This window comes from Hypomesus nipponensis, chromosome 3 (genome assembly GCF_054491055.1).
Source record: "Hypomesus nipponensis isolate SF chromosome 3, ASM5449105v1, whole genome shotgun sequence".
NCBI classification, from domain to species: domain Eukaryota; kingdom Metazoa; phylum Chordata; class Actinopteri; order Osmeriformes; family Osmeridae; genus Hypomesus; species Hypomesus nipponensis.
This window is the reverse complement of record NC_140363.1, coordinates 18,972,501-18,990,282: the sequence shown is the minus strand read 5'-3', so window position 1 is coordinate 18,990,282 and position 17,782 is coordinate 18,972,501. Positions and strand designations below refer to the sequence as shown.

The 17,782-nt window shown below is 47.8% G+C and overlaps 1 protein-coding gene across 1 annotated transcript in view; it reads left to right on the top strand.

Moving 5' to 3' along the window:
• Window positions 1-366: 366 nt before the first annotated feature.
• The window catches only part of LOC146300212 (regulator of G-protein signaling 6-like), a 26,748-nt gene continuing 9,332 nt past the window's right edge, over window positions 367-17,782 (top strand). The window contains exons 1-2 of the mRNA XM_084683189.1: window positions 367-472; window positions 16,442-16,541. Coding sequence (XP_084539315.1) covers window positions 389-472; window positions 16,442-16,541 — 184 coding nt within the window. The 5' untranslated portion in view covers window positions 367-388. The remainder of the gene's footprint in view (window positions 473-16,441; window positions 16,542-17,782) is intronic.

Here is a 17,782-nt window from a genome sequence, read left to right as displayed (position 1 = left end):
TCAGAGCAGGCCAGAGAGGAGAACATAATTGTTGTCATGGCGCACTGCCAGTGTCTCCCAGCACTGACGGGGCTCCAGACTCAGTCAGCTCGTTTGTTATTCGCTTCGCCTCGTCGGCACATTAGCCTGCCAGAGCTGTCTTATCTCACTGTATTATGACAGGTGCCTACACCTAGAGGAGCCAACATACCCATGAATGTCAGAGCGATAAGGCTGAACTCTCTCTCTCTGAGGGAGACAAACATGTTAGCATGGCACGCTGTTGGCCCAATATTGACAATATTCCAACTGCAGGGATTAATGAGGGTTAGATGAACGGAGCCTGGTCTGGATGTTGACTCCTCCAACTTCTCTGTGGTGTTTGTGTCCTGCTCAGGTCCCAGTGTTCATGGCGGAGGGGACCAGAGACCAGGGGAGCATCGGGAACTCAGATCCAGAAGAGGACTCCCCCAACATGATGGTCTACAGGAAGGTAGGCTCATTTCCAGGGGTCTTCCCACACCTGGGAGGCCTTTTGGACAGCAGTTGGGACAGGCAGGAAGAGAGGGAAAGTCTGGGTCTGTTAGAAGAAGGGTTTAGTGAGGATGGGTCTCTCACTGGCTCCAGTTCAGATTGTTATTCAGTTCCAGAGGGCATTTTGGTTGCATGTACCATAAAACAATCAATCCCCTTCAGCCAAAACAAACACATAAAACACATCTAGTAAAGTAAATACATTTTATTATCTTCCAAACTGTGAAAGCTTCACAGGCATCCTGAGGTGCGTTGCTGTGCCTGGTCAGAAGCAGCAGTGTGAGAGCGTAGTGGGGTTCAGCAGGAGAACATGTTCACATCTCCTGTTTCTCTCTGTCCCTCTCCGGACTGACACTTCCCCACCTCTCTCCTCTCCTCCTCCTCTCCTCTCCTCCTCCTCTTCCTCCTCCTCCTCCTCTTCCTCCTCCTCTTCCTCTTCCTCTTCCTCCTCCTCTCCTCTCCTCTCCTCTCCTCTCCTCTCCTCCTCCTCCTCCTCCTCTTCCTCTTCCTCTTCCTCTTCCTCTTCCTCCTCCTCCTCCTCTTCCTCTTCCTCCTCCTCCTCCTCTTCCTCTTCCTCCTCCTCCTCCTCCTCCTCCTCCTCCTCCTCCTCCTCCTCCTCCTCCTCCTCCTCCTCCTCCTCCTCCTCGCCTGCTCCTCTTCAGCCTTCAGGTTTTAATAAGCTCTCCATCCTTGTGTGGGTTTGGGTGAGGAAAGGTCCTTTGCGTGTCAAGGGTAATTACACAATCTCTATGGCACTTGAGTCTCGATGCCTGTCCTTTGATTGGAGAGGGTGAGCGGCATTGTGGGTAATTGTGTGTTGGGGGCGTCACAGGAAGGATGGGCTCCTCCTGGGGTCCTCTCTGCCGCTCTCCTCTCCTGGACTGGAGATGAAGCGCTTTGTGACGGCTGCACACGGGGCCTCACAGAAACCTGCTTTTGATCAACCTTAAAACAAGGACACCCCCAAGCGCGCTTGTATAGCTGAAACTGGAAGAAGAGCGAGGAGTCGTCAAATGGAAACAGGTGAATTCTCATTTCTGCCAATTCACCTCTTTACTAATGAGAGGGTAAACCACTCATCTGGGGAATCGATGGGACAGTTTGAGGGAAGAAAAAATGGCTTGGATGCCGATGACACGATTCCCTCTGTCTTTCCGGAATGCAACTGATATCTCAGAGCCACCTTTACTAATACAATTGTTTCCAATGCGATTGATAGCTCAAACACTCCCTCACAAACATAATTGTTTCCAGTGGCCATTAGCTTCTAGCTGTCCTGAATATACAGCAGCTAAGCTATCCAGGGAGGTATGTCTCCATAATCCATGAATAACACTGATTATGTTATTCACAGGCAGCCTGCCATTCCATAAGCTGGGGAGTGACCTCCTCTCTGTCATGAGTATTCAGATAGCTAGCCTAGCTAGCCTAGCGCCAAGCCCTCTCCCTCCTTATTTCTCATGACTGAGAGGGATTTGACAGCTAATCTCAGAATGGCCGGTGCTCTGCCAAGGTTTCCCAACGAGGGGGCTGTGTTTTCCACGGTCCTCATTCAGGTCTGCCAGCGTTTCTCACCTGGTAGCGTCGCGCTAACCCGACAAGAGCCATGCTCCGGCTGGAGAGATGTGTGAGCGTCGCATGGAAAACATGTTTGATGTTTTATTCCACGGTTGGGTACGCTGTGACGTGAGCTGCAGATTAGTGTCAGACGGATGAACTGATGGTGTGTCGTACCTACTGGACACTCTGTGTTTACCCTGAGGGATCTCGTTTTGAAAAAGTATGCAGAGAGTGTCCGCCTCGTCTGCAGTTCCCTGACAGGATCGTGCCTGGAGGGATGTTCCTGTTGTGGTGTTTTAGTCATGAACACAGTCCGACAGACAGATGGATGAACAGGAAGAGAACATATCACACTGACAGAGTGTGAATGGGTCATTTTAGAGTTTAGACGGGCGGGCAGAAACTGGGATGACACTGGGACAATACTGGGAGGATACTAGACAGGCTGTGTCCTGGTGGAAGCAGAACTGAGTCATGTCTCGTCTCAGACTGTTTATCTGTGTGTTTGTAGTAAGAAGTGCAGCTCCACAGAACAGACTGTGATGAATGTGGTCAATTAGAGGCAGGCTGGAAGCAGAGAACTGGGAGAGGTGTGAGGTAGGCATCGCTGAGTTCATATCTTGTTTTCTTTTCACCTCAGATGGAGTTATTTGAGCAAACAGTGCAATTACCGACAAACACCTTATTGCCACAAGACCCCTATGTGAGAGTTTGATACATAGGTCATGTGCGTACTCGCTCTCTCTCTCTCTTTTACCTGCTCTTTCTGTCACGTTTAAGACACAAAGAGTGGGGTTCAGATGCAGGCGCTGGGTGAGAACCAGCCTGTGACTCGATCTCCCCGCTGCGCTGGAAACCTCAATTAGGCCAAGAACCAGGACCACAGCGAGGTTGGGACAGGGGAAAGCTCAGGAACTATTAATAGCCGGGTCTGATCTCTGTTCTCCCCTGATGTGGGTGTCCCCTCCTTCTCCTGTGTGACTCCTCTCCCAGCCTGGCCTCCCAGCCAGAGAGATGGATGTGGACATGCAGCTAATTGCTGCCGCGGGTCTCAGCCCTGGAAGGACCGAGGTTTGTTTCTCAAGACCCCTGGTGTGTCTCTCGCTGCATTCAGGTCATTCAATATTTTAATTGGATAATGGCTGGCATCCCGTTCTTGCCGCAAGCTGAAAATATTCTACTTAAAGTATAAGAAAAATGCATTAACGCTCTTATTTAAAACACTGAAAATAGATTGAAATGTACTCTTTTTCTGCTTGGGTTGCAGTGTGGCCGATGGCCATACTGGGGTCCAGATAGCACCACGATCCATCAGGAAGGAACGCTGCTCAGAAGGCCTGAGAGCAGCCTCATGAGGGCTGTTGGCTGGGTCCGAGCCCTCGATGTGTGAAGACTGCTGTCTGATTGCCTGAGAAGCACTCTGGCTGAACAGCACAATACTGCCTTTCACGTGTTGTAAAGTCACTGGTGTGCGTCCTCTCCTAGCCCCTTCAGGCTCCAACAGGAGGGCTGATGTGCTCACAGTTAACAAACCAGACTAGGTTCCTCTTTCGTCACCCTTATTCCTATTCCAGTCTCAACCTTCTTTCATTCCTTCCTTCTTCCATTCCCTCTCTCTCTCTCTCTCTCTCTCTCTCTTTCTCTCTCTTTCTCTCTCACTGTCTCCATCTGCTTATTGCTGATAAATAATTGAAGCTAATTTTGAGCATTCCATCTTTAGAGGGATATCTAGTCCACCGGGACATCGTTCCTCCATGCATTCTTTTATTCATGGCCAGCACATTTATTCTCAGTAGATATTTTTATCTCCTCGTTTGGCTACGAATGTGAACTGAGGAGCTGGCGAAAGAGGAATGAGAGGAAGGAGGGAAAATAGGTGGGCTGTTAATCCCACCCAGGAAGTTACGATCCCAGTCAGATGGGACTGAGCTTTAATTTAAACGTAACCTAATACATCACGACGAGCTGAACACAACGCTTAAATCTGTCTTCTGACAGCGGCTGTGGTGAGCAGGAAACTGCATCATGGAGTCCTGCAGATCTGCTCTGAATCTGCCATGCTGCAAGAGTAACCCCCCCCCCCGCGCCTCCTGCCCCCAACCTTCACCACCGTCCATTAGCTAACCACAGGAATGACTGCGCTCCGTTTGGAACCAGCTCTTTTCACCTCTGGCTATGAGTCTGAGAGGGGGGGGGGCGGAGAGACAGGTCTCCAGCAGAGCAGGGCTGAGGACCCCCCCCCCTGGCCCCTCTGCCCCCCCCCCATCCCCCGAGGATGACTCACTCCCCACTCGGCGCCAAGGGCTTGTGGGACAGAGGAGGATATCTGTTCCTCCAAAAGGAGGGCCCATCAGAGGTGTTTGGTGGCTGTCCTCCACTGTTCCTGTGTGCTCTTCAGATAACACAGCTGAGGCTCAGGGACGCCACGCTCAGCACCTCCGCCCTGCCCAGGATGACACACAGCCCTTATCAAACTTGAATGGGATAAGGCTCTGTTTACTGGAGCCTTGGCCGTCCTGTTGAGCTCAGAAGATGACACTTATCTCTGTTGTACCGTACGGAAGCCAGAAAAGTTCTGTTAGGTGGCAATTTTCGGTAGACAGCTCCGTCTGTTACCCAACAGTCCTTCACGTGTTTATTTACCAGACTTAAAACGTTGTTTCACTTTCAGTTGATGCCCAAACAAGTGGACATCCACAAAGTTCACTGAGAACTGAAAACATAATTGGATGATTCAGTGTGTGCTGGTCTCTGCTCTCTCTGAGGAATTATTTATCTGTGGATGTTGAGGAACCATGACGGCCAATAAAGGATTTTTCTCTGTAATACATGTAGCTTTTCTCTAGCAGGGGAAGGGAAGTCTTCTCTCTGGATGCTTCCTTGTGAACTGGGTCCTCACAGGAGAACATTTAATAATGCAGTGTTTATACCACCCACCATAACAACTTACTAAAGATGGAACCAACAGGAAATACCCTCTGTACTGTGCTCCTCTGCTGCGTGTGTCCAGAGGTGTTCTGTAAGATAAGTTTGCTTTCCTCAAACTTATTACTATGGCTTGTCTTAAAGTTCTAGAAGAACAACTCTTGTTGTTGTTTTGTGGATATTGATATCATGACAATCAGTGTTGGGGGGGGGTAAGGGTGAGTTACATAGCAACAGATTACAGTAACAATATTACTATTTTAGGTAACCAAGTAAAGTAACGCATTACACTCAAAATATTGGTAACGACACTATTTTACTAGACTTCAGGAAGGCGCTTTCCTGCGTTACCCAAGCCATTTCTGCCAGTCCGAAAGTTCTCTTTTAGTGGCGCCATACAGAAGCAGCATCTCATAACGTCTCAGCGACCAAAGCAACATAATCACTTCTTCTCTTGAAGTTGGAAAAATGCGTACATTTGTTATCCTGAAAATAGAGAGCTTGATCATTTTAACATGATCTCGGTGTCATGGGGGAGCGAGTCATCGGCATAGTCAGGTGACGACAGACAGCCTGACTGATGATTGTCTCTGGGACGACGACAAAGCAGGGATGGATGAGTCACGAGGCCGAACATGAGTCACCACGGTCAGCTCATCCTGCTGAAGATCCCAGACAGCCCAGATGATCCGGCTCATGCTCCTCACACGAACCTGCGTGAGAAAGAAAGAACTCAGGGCTGGCCTCACCCTCTCACTCGCAGGCACCAGGGCTGGCCTCACCCTCTCACTCGCAGGAACCAGGGCTGGCCTCACCCTCTCACTCACAGGCACCAGGGCTGGCCTCACCCTCTCACTCGCAGGCACCAGGGCATGGCTTACCCCACCCCAGGACTCCCAGCTCAGTCCGCTCTGTCTGAGGGTGCTAAGGCTGTCAGACAGAGAGCTGCAGCTCCCCAGAGTCGACCAGAGTTGACATGTGAAGAGCAGGAGGCAAGCCGCATGCTGTCTGTCATTTGTCTGATGACTCCACTCCCTAAAGGAGACTCAAACCTGGATGTCTCTTAAGAAGACTAAATGGAAGTCATTTCAGATTAGCTTCCATGTCCCATCAAGGAAGACAATAAGCTCAAGTCATTTTAAGCAACGCATTCCGAATACAGGTCCTCGTCTGTGAGAACAGGCAGAACCCTACACCTGCAGAAAGCATGTGTAATAAACTGTGAAATAAAGACTGTTTTACAGTGGGCTTGCGGTACATCTACTCAACATGGGACTTATTTGGTTAGACATCAAAGTGCACAGGGCCTTGAATTTGAAACGGTATTCACTGAAAGGGAAGATTAGTCTTCATAACTGGGGAAGGCGGAAGAAGGAGCTGAAGCTTTTAAGCACACAATATTTCTCTGAATCGATAGTGGAGCGGAGGACAGTCTTAACGTGAGAGGACCTTAATATGTTATTCCCAGACTCTGATAGACTGCCAGAAGAAAAAAAGAATGAACATTGACAATAATATAATATCTTATATATATATATGCTTTTGTCGTTAAAAAGGACTACATACAACCCACTGTTGTGAACAACAATGGCAACCTCATATCATATCGACTGCAAATGTGGATTGCTTACATTTGTACTGGTGTGAGTATTGCATCATATCCAAATGAATGAACTGTTCCAGTGCTGCTATTTAGGTTTGACATTGTGATCCTTTGTAATGCCCTAGAGGGCTAATTGTCTGTGTGAGAATGGCTGTCACGTGCGTAGGCACTCTGGGAGAAGACCATCTCTTTCTCCTAACCACCCTGCAGGCTGCACTTGAAAGCTTAGCTGTTGCTTGCTTCACAGCCCAACCAAAGTAGTGTTCTATTTATTTGTGTGTGTGTGGGGGGGGGGGTGGGTGTGGGTGGGTGGGTGTGTTTGCAAATAAAGTGTGCAAAGAAATGCTTCCTAAACTAGGCCATCAAATTCTATCAAAGTCACCCAATTCAACGGCTGTAAAATAGTTTGTACATAGAGAACATTTTGATTCAAACTGTTCTGTTTCCTTGGCAGTAAAGTGCCAAATCTGTTCTGGGTCATATCGAGATAAGCTAAATCCTTTCTCCAAATACCACTAGCTTAACCATAATCTTGAGCTAAACCATTACTTCCGTGTAGCTTAAAAAAAATAATATGTATATCTACCAGAAGTCATGAGGTTATCAAATCTACATGACATTGGATATGGAGCTTTTTTTCCTCTAACCCTTTGAGGACATCGGCAGGCATCAAAATTACATAATCGTTCTAAGTAGAAGCAGGCCTATTCGGAAATATTGAATTTTCTGAAAGAATTAAGACTTCACTCTTGCCAAAAGCTGACTGACTTTTACAAAGGCGTCCTGTAAGTACAGCGCTATGGGCTTTTTCTACCATGAAAATTGGCCTCTGAAATACAAACCTTTATGTAGCCTGCAGTCTGAATGGGGCATCGGACAAACTTTGTTCAGCTAGAGGTAGACCATGACCTTTTAAAATGTTTAACTTCTGGCTTTTCCTTCTTTCATGTCTGCAAATCCTGGAGCATTCAAATCTGGACCCATGTATTTTGGAGGGAAATATTAGAATTCCTTGTCTGACACGGCTCCTCAAGCGAATGCCTTTGTAAGGCGAATTACAAGATAATTGGGATGTTTAAAGTCCTGAGGCAAGTGCGCCATCCCTCACGCTCACTGAATAACAACCAGCTGTTACACACAGATAGGACCAGCAAGAAACACAAAACATGACATTTTACTTCATTTTAAAATGTAGGGCTAGTGGAAGTAGGCTAGGCTACCCCACTCAAGTAAGGGCGGGTGAATTGAGTTGAATTGTGGATCTCTCTTTCTGTGAAATGAGAAAATATTAGCTTCACCAGAGGATAATAAACTATTCACAAACAGTTATAGGGTCTGATTGAGGTTTACCCTGGTCTTTACCCAGGCTGCTTCTATCCATCAGTGACGAGACTATGTGTTTTACGCCTACGATAATTGCTCATTTTAGCGTCAACGATAGGCTACCACAGTATAGGCTAACATCCACTCGCTCGTTCATTTCATCATAGATCTTCCAAGTGTTCAGAAGCTTTGGGGCAGTGCGTGAAAGCTGGTGTCTAGCGAACCTAACAGATCTCATTAGAAAACATTTGTTTTCATTTAAGGATTCAATCAACGGGGCCAACCATCCGACATGTTTGCTGTAATTTAATGTTATTAAAAGGCCATTAGTAGGAAATAATAGGATGATAACGGAATGTAAGGCCAGCAAGCTAACACTTCCTGCCACCTTCTATCAGTTACAGGGACACAGAGAATCACTTGAGCTGTGTGTGTGTGTGTCTGTGTGTGTGTGTGTGTGTGTGTGTGTGTGTGTGTGTGTGTGTGTAACTGTCTGTCTAGTAGGGATGGGAATCTTTTAGTACTTCACGATTCGATTCTTGGGGTCACGAATCGATTAAAAATATATTCGCGACTTTTAATCGATTATTTACATTTATAAATCGATGTGAATCGCTAGAAGACTGAATTGCGATTCAAACGTGAATTGATTTTTCCCCCCACCCCTACTGGCTAGTTAGTATGTGGCACCCAGGTGCTGAAATCTCCCTTCTCTTGTCAGTTAAGCTGCCGTTTGTTAAGCATACACAGTGTTTGTGATGTTGGAGGTTGACCAGCAGGCTACCTACTGGTGTGTATGAGTCACACGAAAGCATTCCCCTGCAGCTGCCGTAGCTTCCTATATTCTTTATACCTTATACCTTTTTGGTATTGGTATTTTGCTTTTTTTGCCCTACTGCCGCACAGCTTGAGTAAAGTGACAGTACAGGTGGAGTAAGATGATAGTGCAGGTGGAGTAAGGTGATAGTACAGAGTATTTTGACAGTCAGCCCTAGAGAGGAGATAAAGAGATGCCACTGAGGAATCTGACATGTTTCACAACAACATGACTAGCAATCGAGACTCATCCAGGAGCCTTACCAGGTAATGGCCCTCCCCTGTTCCCCTGTTCCCCTGTTCCCCTGTTCCCCTGTTCCCCTGTTCCCTCATCAGGCATGTGACCACTCTCTGCCACCAACCTCATGCATTCATGAGTAGGAATCATTTCAATCTGTGAGGAGTTCATAAAAGATGTCTTTCTTAGAGAACACTTGGCTGTAGCTGAAGACGTGGTCTAGCTGCTGTGTGTGTGTGTGAGGCTGACTCTCGTGGGAGAAGTGTAGAACAGAGAACCGGACATCGCAAAAACATTAGCATTAAAATGCAAACATTCATTGAAATCAAGACTTGTTAAAGCTGAGGATGCTAAGGCGTGGCGTTACACTACAGTTTATATTCTCCAGATTCTTAACAAGAGCCTGTGGAAGCATCTGCTGCTGGATGCGTGTCGACGTGGGAGGATTCCTCTTATCAGACTGATCTGGAACTCGTTTTCAGCCCTTACCGTCTGGATAGCAGCCTGATCAAAGAAGCAGGCAGGTTGGATCAGAGCGAGGGAGCAGTGGGTGGGGGCCTGTCTGTGGTACAATACTGACTGCACACGGCCTGTCGAGGCACCCTGCCGATCCTCCTTGGTGCCTACCCCTGTCAAGGGCTGCCCTTCCTCCCCGCAGAAGAGTCAGACCCCTGCCTCTCTCAGCCAGAACAGCCCTCAGCGGCTCAGCTGTCTCGAGCAGCTAGCTAGCACCATGCTCACTGCTGGTGGGAGTCAGATGGCTGAGCGGTGAGGGAGTCGAGCTTGTAATCAGAAGGTTGCTGGATCGATTACCCGCCGTGCCAAATGACGTGTCCTTGGGCAAGGCACTTCACCCTACTTGCCTTGGGGGGAATGTCCCTGTACTTACTGTAAGTCGCTCTTTATAAGAGTGTCTGCTAAATGACTAAAAATGTAAAATGTAAATGGTCAGACAGTCAGCATCAAACATGGACAGGGTGGAGAGGAGTAGACTAGTGGGTTAATGCTTCTGGACATGCTGTGCTTGACTCCTGTCGGCTTTGTAGTGTGCTGAAGGGTCATTCACAAAGAACCATCTGACAAAAGAGATGCGGCAACAATCTGGATTCTCACTTTTGGCATCACGGTTACAAGTGTGCTGTCTCTAGTGCTGGAGTATGTGAGTGCTGTCTCTAGTGCTGGAGTATGTGAGTGCTGTCTCTAGTGCTGGAGTATGTGAGTGCTGTCTCTAGTGCTGGAGTATGTGAGTGCTGTCTCTAGTGCTGGAGTATGTGAGTGCTGTCTCTAGTGCTGGAGTATGTGAGTGCTGTCTCTAGCGCTGGAGTATGTGAGTGCTGTCTCTAGCGCTGGAGTATGTGAGTGCTGTCTCTAGTGCTGGAGTATGTGAGTGCTGTCTCTAGCGCTGGAGTATGTGAGTGCTGTCTCTAGTGCTGGAGTATGTGAGTGCTGTCTCTAGTGCTGGAGTATGTGAGTGCTGTCTCTAGTGCTGGAGTATGTGAGTGCTGTCTCTAGTGCTGGAGTATGTGAGTGCTGTCTCTAGTGCTGTAGTATGTGAGTGCTGTCTCTAGTGCTGGAGTATGTGAGTGCTGTCTCTAGCGCTGGAGTATGTGAGTGCTGTCTCTAGCGCTGGAGTATGTGAGTGCTGTCTCTAGCGCTGGAGTATGTGAGTGCTGTCTCTAGTGCTGGAGTATGTGAGTGCTGTCTCTAGTGCTGGAGTATGTGAGTGCTGTCTCTAGTGCTGGAGTATGTGAGTGCTGTCTCTAGTGCTGGAGTATGTGAGTGCTGTCTCTAGTGCTGGAGTATGTGAGTGCTGTCTCTAGTGCTGGAGTATGTGAGTGCTGTCTCTAGTGCTGGAGTATGTGAGTGCTGTCTCTAGTGCTGGAGTATGTGAGTGCTGTCTCTTCACTCTGACGAGCATCAGCTGCTCTCCAGTGTCTCCAGCAGAGACCAATACCACCGCTGCTACTTTAGGAGAGAGCACAGAAGAAGAGGCACCAGGAAGGGTAGCATTCATCGCCACTTTCCAAAGACAGTGATAACGATGAGTGAGATGTGTCTCAACAACCACAGCAGCTAAAACGGTGGCAGTCTATTTGTCCCATCAGATGCCCACATAGGGAGTCCGTGTTTAATCACTTAAGTCTTGGAATAGAACAGTACAATCTACCCTCCTCCTCCCACCCCTCCTCCCTTCTCTCTACTGTCAAATACTACTCACCCCTTCTCTGCCTCGCCTCGCCTCATAGTGAGGAGTGAGACTTCTGACATTTCGAAGTGAGACTTGACTGTCTAAACTCAAACACTCAAACTGTTAAACAAAACATATATAAGAGAAGCAGAGTGCCCTCCTAAAAGGGTAATTTTGAAAATGTCTCCCTGTTAAAACCAGACAGAGCAGCTACAAGAAGAAGAGAAGAAGAGCAGCTACACCTTCAGATCTCTCCTCAGGTCTCCTGCCTTCCACAGTGCCTCTCTCTTCTCGAGGTCTCACCCTTCTCTCCTTGTCTCTCTTCCTCTAATCAAATGTTGTTGTTTTTCTCACTCTGGATGTAGATGGGCTTCTTTGGTTTTTCTTCCTTAGTTGCAGAGCGAGCCTGAAGGCAGGGGACCTGATCAGAGAGCAGAGAGAGACCCAGAGCTGCTCAGAATGCAGGTGATGTTAGATCCAAACACAGCTTGTAGGGACTAAGAACTTCTGGGGGTGTGTGACATGTTGGATTGTTTTTTTCTTCAGAGAATTAGCTGCACTCCTGCCACACACATGTTGATAAAGACTAGGGTGACTCATCTCTGAGCCCTACAGTGGAGAGTGAATAGTGTGGGATGGTGGAAATATCTGAGGCAGATCTATCAGCCTTGTCAGAGACGGCCTGTTAAAGGGTGAAGTGTAGAAGGGCTCTCTCAGATTTGAGACCGCTAATGTACTTGTTTTTTTCTGAACGGCTGTGCGCTTCTATCTCAAGACCCCCTGAAGTGACCTGAGGTTTCTGAGGGACACGAGCTTGTTAGTCTGTTTACTTTGCTGTCCTTAGCAACCGATGGAGGGTCTCACTTCAGACAGCTGAAGGTGGGGGTATGGCTTTTATATCCTCCTCTTCTCTCGCTACCGGAGAGACGACCTGGTGAGTCACCGTGGGTGGGTCAAGTGTCTCTCCTGGTCAGCTCTGCTCCTATTGGCTGAAGTCTTACAGCTTTTCCCAGCTGACAACCCTGATGCAAAACACAGTATCAAAGCACCTTCTTTGATTTCTTTGTGCATTTCTGAAGTGTTTTGTATTTCATCTTGTTTGAAACAGGGAAAAGATCTGTGTCTCCAGTATCTGTTGCCTCCCGGTCTGATGGGTGTTTGTCAGTAGAGTCCGACTGGCTTCCTTCCCGGCTCTGGAAGAATTCCACAAACTTTTAATTGCTCCGTTCCTCACTACCCCTCTCTCTCGCCGAGTTGCCATGGAAACTACAGCCGGTGTGGACCCTCCCTCTTCCAGCAGGTCCCACTTTGTTCAGCTGGAGCGTCAGGGAAGCTCCCGCTGGAGGCCCAGACAGGACGCCAGCTCCCCTCATCAACAGCTCAGCCATGTGGGGCTCTCGATCACGACGGGATCCCCCTGGACCTCAGGAACACTGACCTGTCCACCCTCCCAGTCACACCAGGCTGTGATTGGCTGGTTTTCTCGGATGCTCTGGCTCAGAGCCTTTCTGTCGGAACACATTTGGGAATCTTCCAACGACCGCGGAAGGTACTCAAGCCGATGGAAAGTGTTGAGGTCTGGTCTCTGGGAAGACAAGCTCACACCTAATCTGCGCAGAGGGCCCAGTGTTACTAAATCCACATGTGTATCTTGTCTCCATCCAGCGAGGGCTTGTGGAAATAAGACAAACCCTGATTAGATATATAGATATATGTATAGATGTATAGATATATGTATAGATGTATAGATATATGTATAGATGTATAGATATATGTATAGATATATAGATATATGTATAGATGTATAGATATATGTATAGATGTATAGATATATAGATATATATATAGATGTACATCTGAGTGAAAGGGCCTTTTTCTACCTCACAGAAACAACTTCTCCTCTCAGGAAAGCCCGTCCGTGTGACACGGTTTCAGTTCTGCTCAGTGCCAGCTGAAGCTAGCGCCTCAAAGCCATTTGCAGAGGCGTGTTAATAAATTGTTTATAACCTTCTGAAGTTTAAATTCCTGGCAGAATCTGAGTGATTAGGCTGTTTTCTCCAAGCTAAACAATTAACTTTAGTGCATTTGCAATCCAGGCTCTCTAATGATCAGAGGGTATCAAAGGAGCTGTATTGGTAAAGTAAAAAGCTTCAGTGAGGTGTAGCAACATCTGTCAAGGGGGCAATGGGGAACCACTCTTGCAAAACACAAGCTGGATTCAGGTTTTCCTCTGGTTCACAATAGAACAGTCCACTGAATATACGTCTTGGCATGGCTGCCTGTGTGTAGGGGCAACTCGTGTGAACATAGAGTAAACAACAGGGGGAATTCGGGTAATCTGGGAGATATATATATATATATTATAAGCAACGTCGACTCCTGCATGTGCGTTGGAGAACCGCAGGGCTGTCCTGTCGCTGCTTGCAGGGCTGGTGTGTCCCAGAGCCCTGGTGCCACACCTCCAGATGCCGGTCTGTTGGCGCTTGGCCCAGACCAGGCATGCAGGGGGCCTGCCAGGGGGCCGGGGGAGTCCCCTCCAGCAGCAGGCCTCATTCACACCTCCTCCCCCAGGCCTGCTACTGCAGCTGGGGGCTGGCTGGCCACGCTGTGGGGGGTAGGGCGTGGTCTTAGGGGGGCAGGTAGGGCGTGGTCTTAGGGGGGCAGTGCCAGTATCACACCAGCGAGGGGTCAAAGTTTGCTCAGAAATCTGAAAGTTTCAAATATTCGTTTCTGTTTGTTCGAAGCCATGGAAACTGGTTTCTGTGTAATTAATTGCTGTTGGCATTCTGGACAGTTAACCATGCAGCTGTGTTGAACACTGTCTGACCATGCAGCTGTGTTCTACACTGTCTGTTGGACTGGTTACGGTCCTTGCTGGAGAGAGGGAACTTGATTCTGAAGAACTTCACTCGATAAAAACTGGGGCAGCATAAACATTTGGAGATTTGTCCATCGATGTTCTTCACAGACTTAACGTTTCTCAGTGTGTCTGTCTGCCGGCTGTTGAATCATTGATGGGTCTATTACGGACTGATCCATTTTTTATGAGGGACTAATTTTGGTCACTTTTTAGGTTTTCATATTAGCTTTTCCGAGATCATTTAAGGATCAGATGAATGACTTAACTTCCAAAAATATTGGGAAGTGAAGATTGTGTTGTTAAATTAAGTGTTTTCTCAAACACAGTTTTTCTTCTTATTGAGGCTCCCGATTGAGTGTTTTGTCTTAGTCGCCATGGACAGGGCGATCCCTTGATGATAGGAGGCGGTCCTAGAGTGACAGGGGGTGGTCCTAGGGTCACAGGGGGTGGTCCTAGGGTGACAGGAGGCAGTCCTAGAGTGACAGGGGGCGGTCCTAGGGTGACAGGAGGCGGTCCTAGGGTGACAGGAGGCGGTCCTAGAGTGACAGGGGGTGGTCCTAGGGTGACGGGGTGGTCCTAGGGTGACAGGAGGCGGTCCTAGAGTGACAGGGGGTGGTCCTAGAGTGACAGGGGGTGGTCCTAGGGTGACAGGAGGCGGTCCTAGGGTGACAGAAGGCGGCCCTAGGGTGGTTGGGGCAGTTCCAGGGTCTCCCCACCTTTTATAACGCTGACAGAAAGCCTTGGACGAACACATATGCAAACATCCATCCCCAGGATGACACAGTCCTCTCGCCTGATGCTGTTAGTGCTGTTAGTGCCGCTCAGACCGGAGGACCAGAGTGCTGTTATCACGGCCTGGCAGGTAGGTTTGGCTCCCAGAAGCCCCCACCACACCGGGCAGTAAGCAGCTAACACCAGCAGCCTTCCATCCTAAGAGATACCCACAGCTTTTCTGTACCCGCGCCCAAAGCACCTCTGGTCCACTGTCATTCCATAGGGAGATAATAAGTCATTTTCTATGCTGTCCAAGCTCCATGATTACATAAGAACCAAAATAATGGAATCTTCTGCCTCCAGGCTGTCGTGGGCTGCGTAGAGGGGAGTTGTGTTGGAACACTAGAGGAGATTTCAGAGCTGTATGTTTCCTTATGTTGTTTTTCCTCGGAAGGTTGTCCTCAAAATAAGAAGAGCTTTAAATCCATTTGGACTGGTTGTGTATTTCTGAAATATTCCAGTCATATCCTGCCTTTTCTCCACAGAGCAGATACAGGCCTTTCTTCTCTCGTTCAAACTCCCCATCTTTACACACACACATGCACACACACGCTCACTGATTTATCAACAACCCTGACTGAGTGCCAAAGCTGTAATTCCTTTCAGTGGATGTTCAATAATTCATACTAAGACACTCTGATGGTGGGAGAATGGTAATTGTCTTCACTCACCATCATTCTCCAGGCTTAATAGCTGTTATCAAACCCGTACATGTCTAAACTAGGTTGCTCAGGTGTTCCACAGCAGATTTATGACCGTTGTCTGTGACTCATCCATTAAACACTTAGTCAGTGGGATGATTGCCTCTTGGTTGTTAGTAGCTAGCTGAAGCTACAGAACAGTCCTTTCTGCCGTGTCCAGCACCAGGACCAAGCTTACTGGAGGTCATAGAACATATACAAATAATACATTTGTTTTCGCAAATCAAATTGTGCTTTTCCAGTGCCTGCTACTGGCACAGCTTGACTCGAGTCGCTAAGTTCTACTGCAGATATCTATCTACCCCCGCAATATACACTACTCACTATGTTTACTGGTATGCACCAACCTATACCAAAGCAAATTCCTCGTAGATGCTGTAGATAGATATTCTATGTAGATGCTCTCTGTAAATACTGTCTGGATGCTGTAGATACTCTATGTAGATGGGTCATTGTGTATCTGTCCAGGTCCTACACACCAGCATGATCCTGTTAACCTGCAGACCTAACAAGCCGGCCAATCAACTCCCTCCGTCTCCTGTCTCCTCCTCTAGCGGGAGCAGAGGGAAGTGGATGTGTCACATCCTGTGTGCTGGGTACTGGGGGACAGGGGGCTGTGTGTGTGTGTGTGTGTGCTGGGGGACAGGGGGCTGCTGGGTGTGAGGTGTGATGTTTATCTCTCACCCCTGTTGTTGGCGGGCTTGTTACCGTGGGAACAGCTGGGTTTGATAAACAGTCCTCTGATCAACACAGATGCACACACACACACACACACACACACACACACACAAACACACAGACAAAGCATGCTAACACGCATACACACACTCAAATACTGGCACAAAAAACAATCTTTGGCCTTTATTCAGCAGGCTAATGGGGAAAGTCATACTAGCTTCAGAGAATTCTTTCTGACCCTGTCCGCTCCTGTCTGCTGCAGATCGAAGACATCATTACCAGGATTCAGGATGAGAAGACCGGCGGCTTGGCCATCCGCACCGTCAAGAGCTTCCTGTCCAGGATCCCCAGTGTGGTGTCAGGTGTGTGTTTGTGCTTGAGTTACAGTGTGTGCGTGCTTGAGTTACAGTGTGTTTGTGCTTGAGTTACAGTGTGTTTGTGCTTGAGTTACAGTGTGTTTGTGCTTGAGTTACAGTGTGTTTGTGCTTGAGTTACAGTGTGTTTGTGCTTGAGTTACAGTGTGTTTGAGTTACAGTGTGTTTGTGCTTGAGTTACAGTGTGTTTGTGCTTGAGTTACAGTGTGTGCGTGCTTGAGTTACAGTGTGTTTGTGCTTGAGTTACAGTGTGTTTGTGCTTGAGTTACAGTGTGTTTGTGCTTGAGTTACAGTGTGTTTGTGCTTGAGTTACAGTGTGCTTGTGCTTGAGTTACAGTGTGTTTGTGCTTGAGTTACAGTGTGTTTGTGCTTGAGTTACAGTGTGTTTGTGCTTGAGTTACAGTGTGTTTGTGCTTGAGTTACAGTGTGTTTGAGTTACAGTGTGTGCGTGCTTGAGTTACAGTGTGTTTGTGCTTGAGTTACAGTGTGTTTGTGCTTGAGTTACAGTGTGTTTGTGCTTGAGTTACAGTGTGTTTGTGCTTGAGTTACAGTGTGTTTGTGCTTGAGTTACAGTGTGTGCGTGCTTGAGTTACAGTGTGTTTGTGCTTGAGTTACAGTGTGTTTGTGCTTGAGTTACAGTGTGTGCGTGCTTGAGTTACAGTGTGTTTAAGTTACAGTGTGTGCGTGCTTGAGTTACAGTGTGTTTGTGCTTGAGTTACAGTGTGTTTGTGCTTGAGTTACAGTGTGTTTGTGCTTGAGTTACAGTGTGTTTGTGCTTGAGTTACAGTGTGTGCGTGCTTGAGTTACAGTGTGTTTGTGCTTGAGTTACAGTGTGTGCGTGCTTGAGTTACAGTGTGTTTGTGCTTGAGTTACAGTGTGTTTGTGCTTGAGTTACAGTGTGTTTGTGCTTGAGTTACAGTGTGTGCGTGCTTGAGTTACAGTGTGTTTGTGCTTGAGTTACAGTGTGTTTGTGCTTGAGTTACAGTGTGTGCGTGCTTGAGTTACAGTGTGTTTGTGCTTGAGTTACAGTGTGTGCGTGCTTGAGTTACAGTGTGTGCGTGCTTGAGTTACAGTGTGTGCGTGCTTGAGTTACAGTGTGTGCGTGCTTGAGTTACAGTGTGTTTGTGCTTGAGTTACAGTGTGTGTGTGCTTGAGTTACAGTGTGTGCGTGCTTGAGTTACAGTGTGTTTGTGCTTGAGTTACAGTGTGTTTGAGCTTGAGTTACAGTG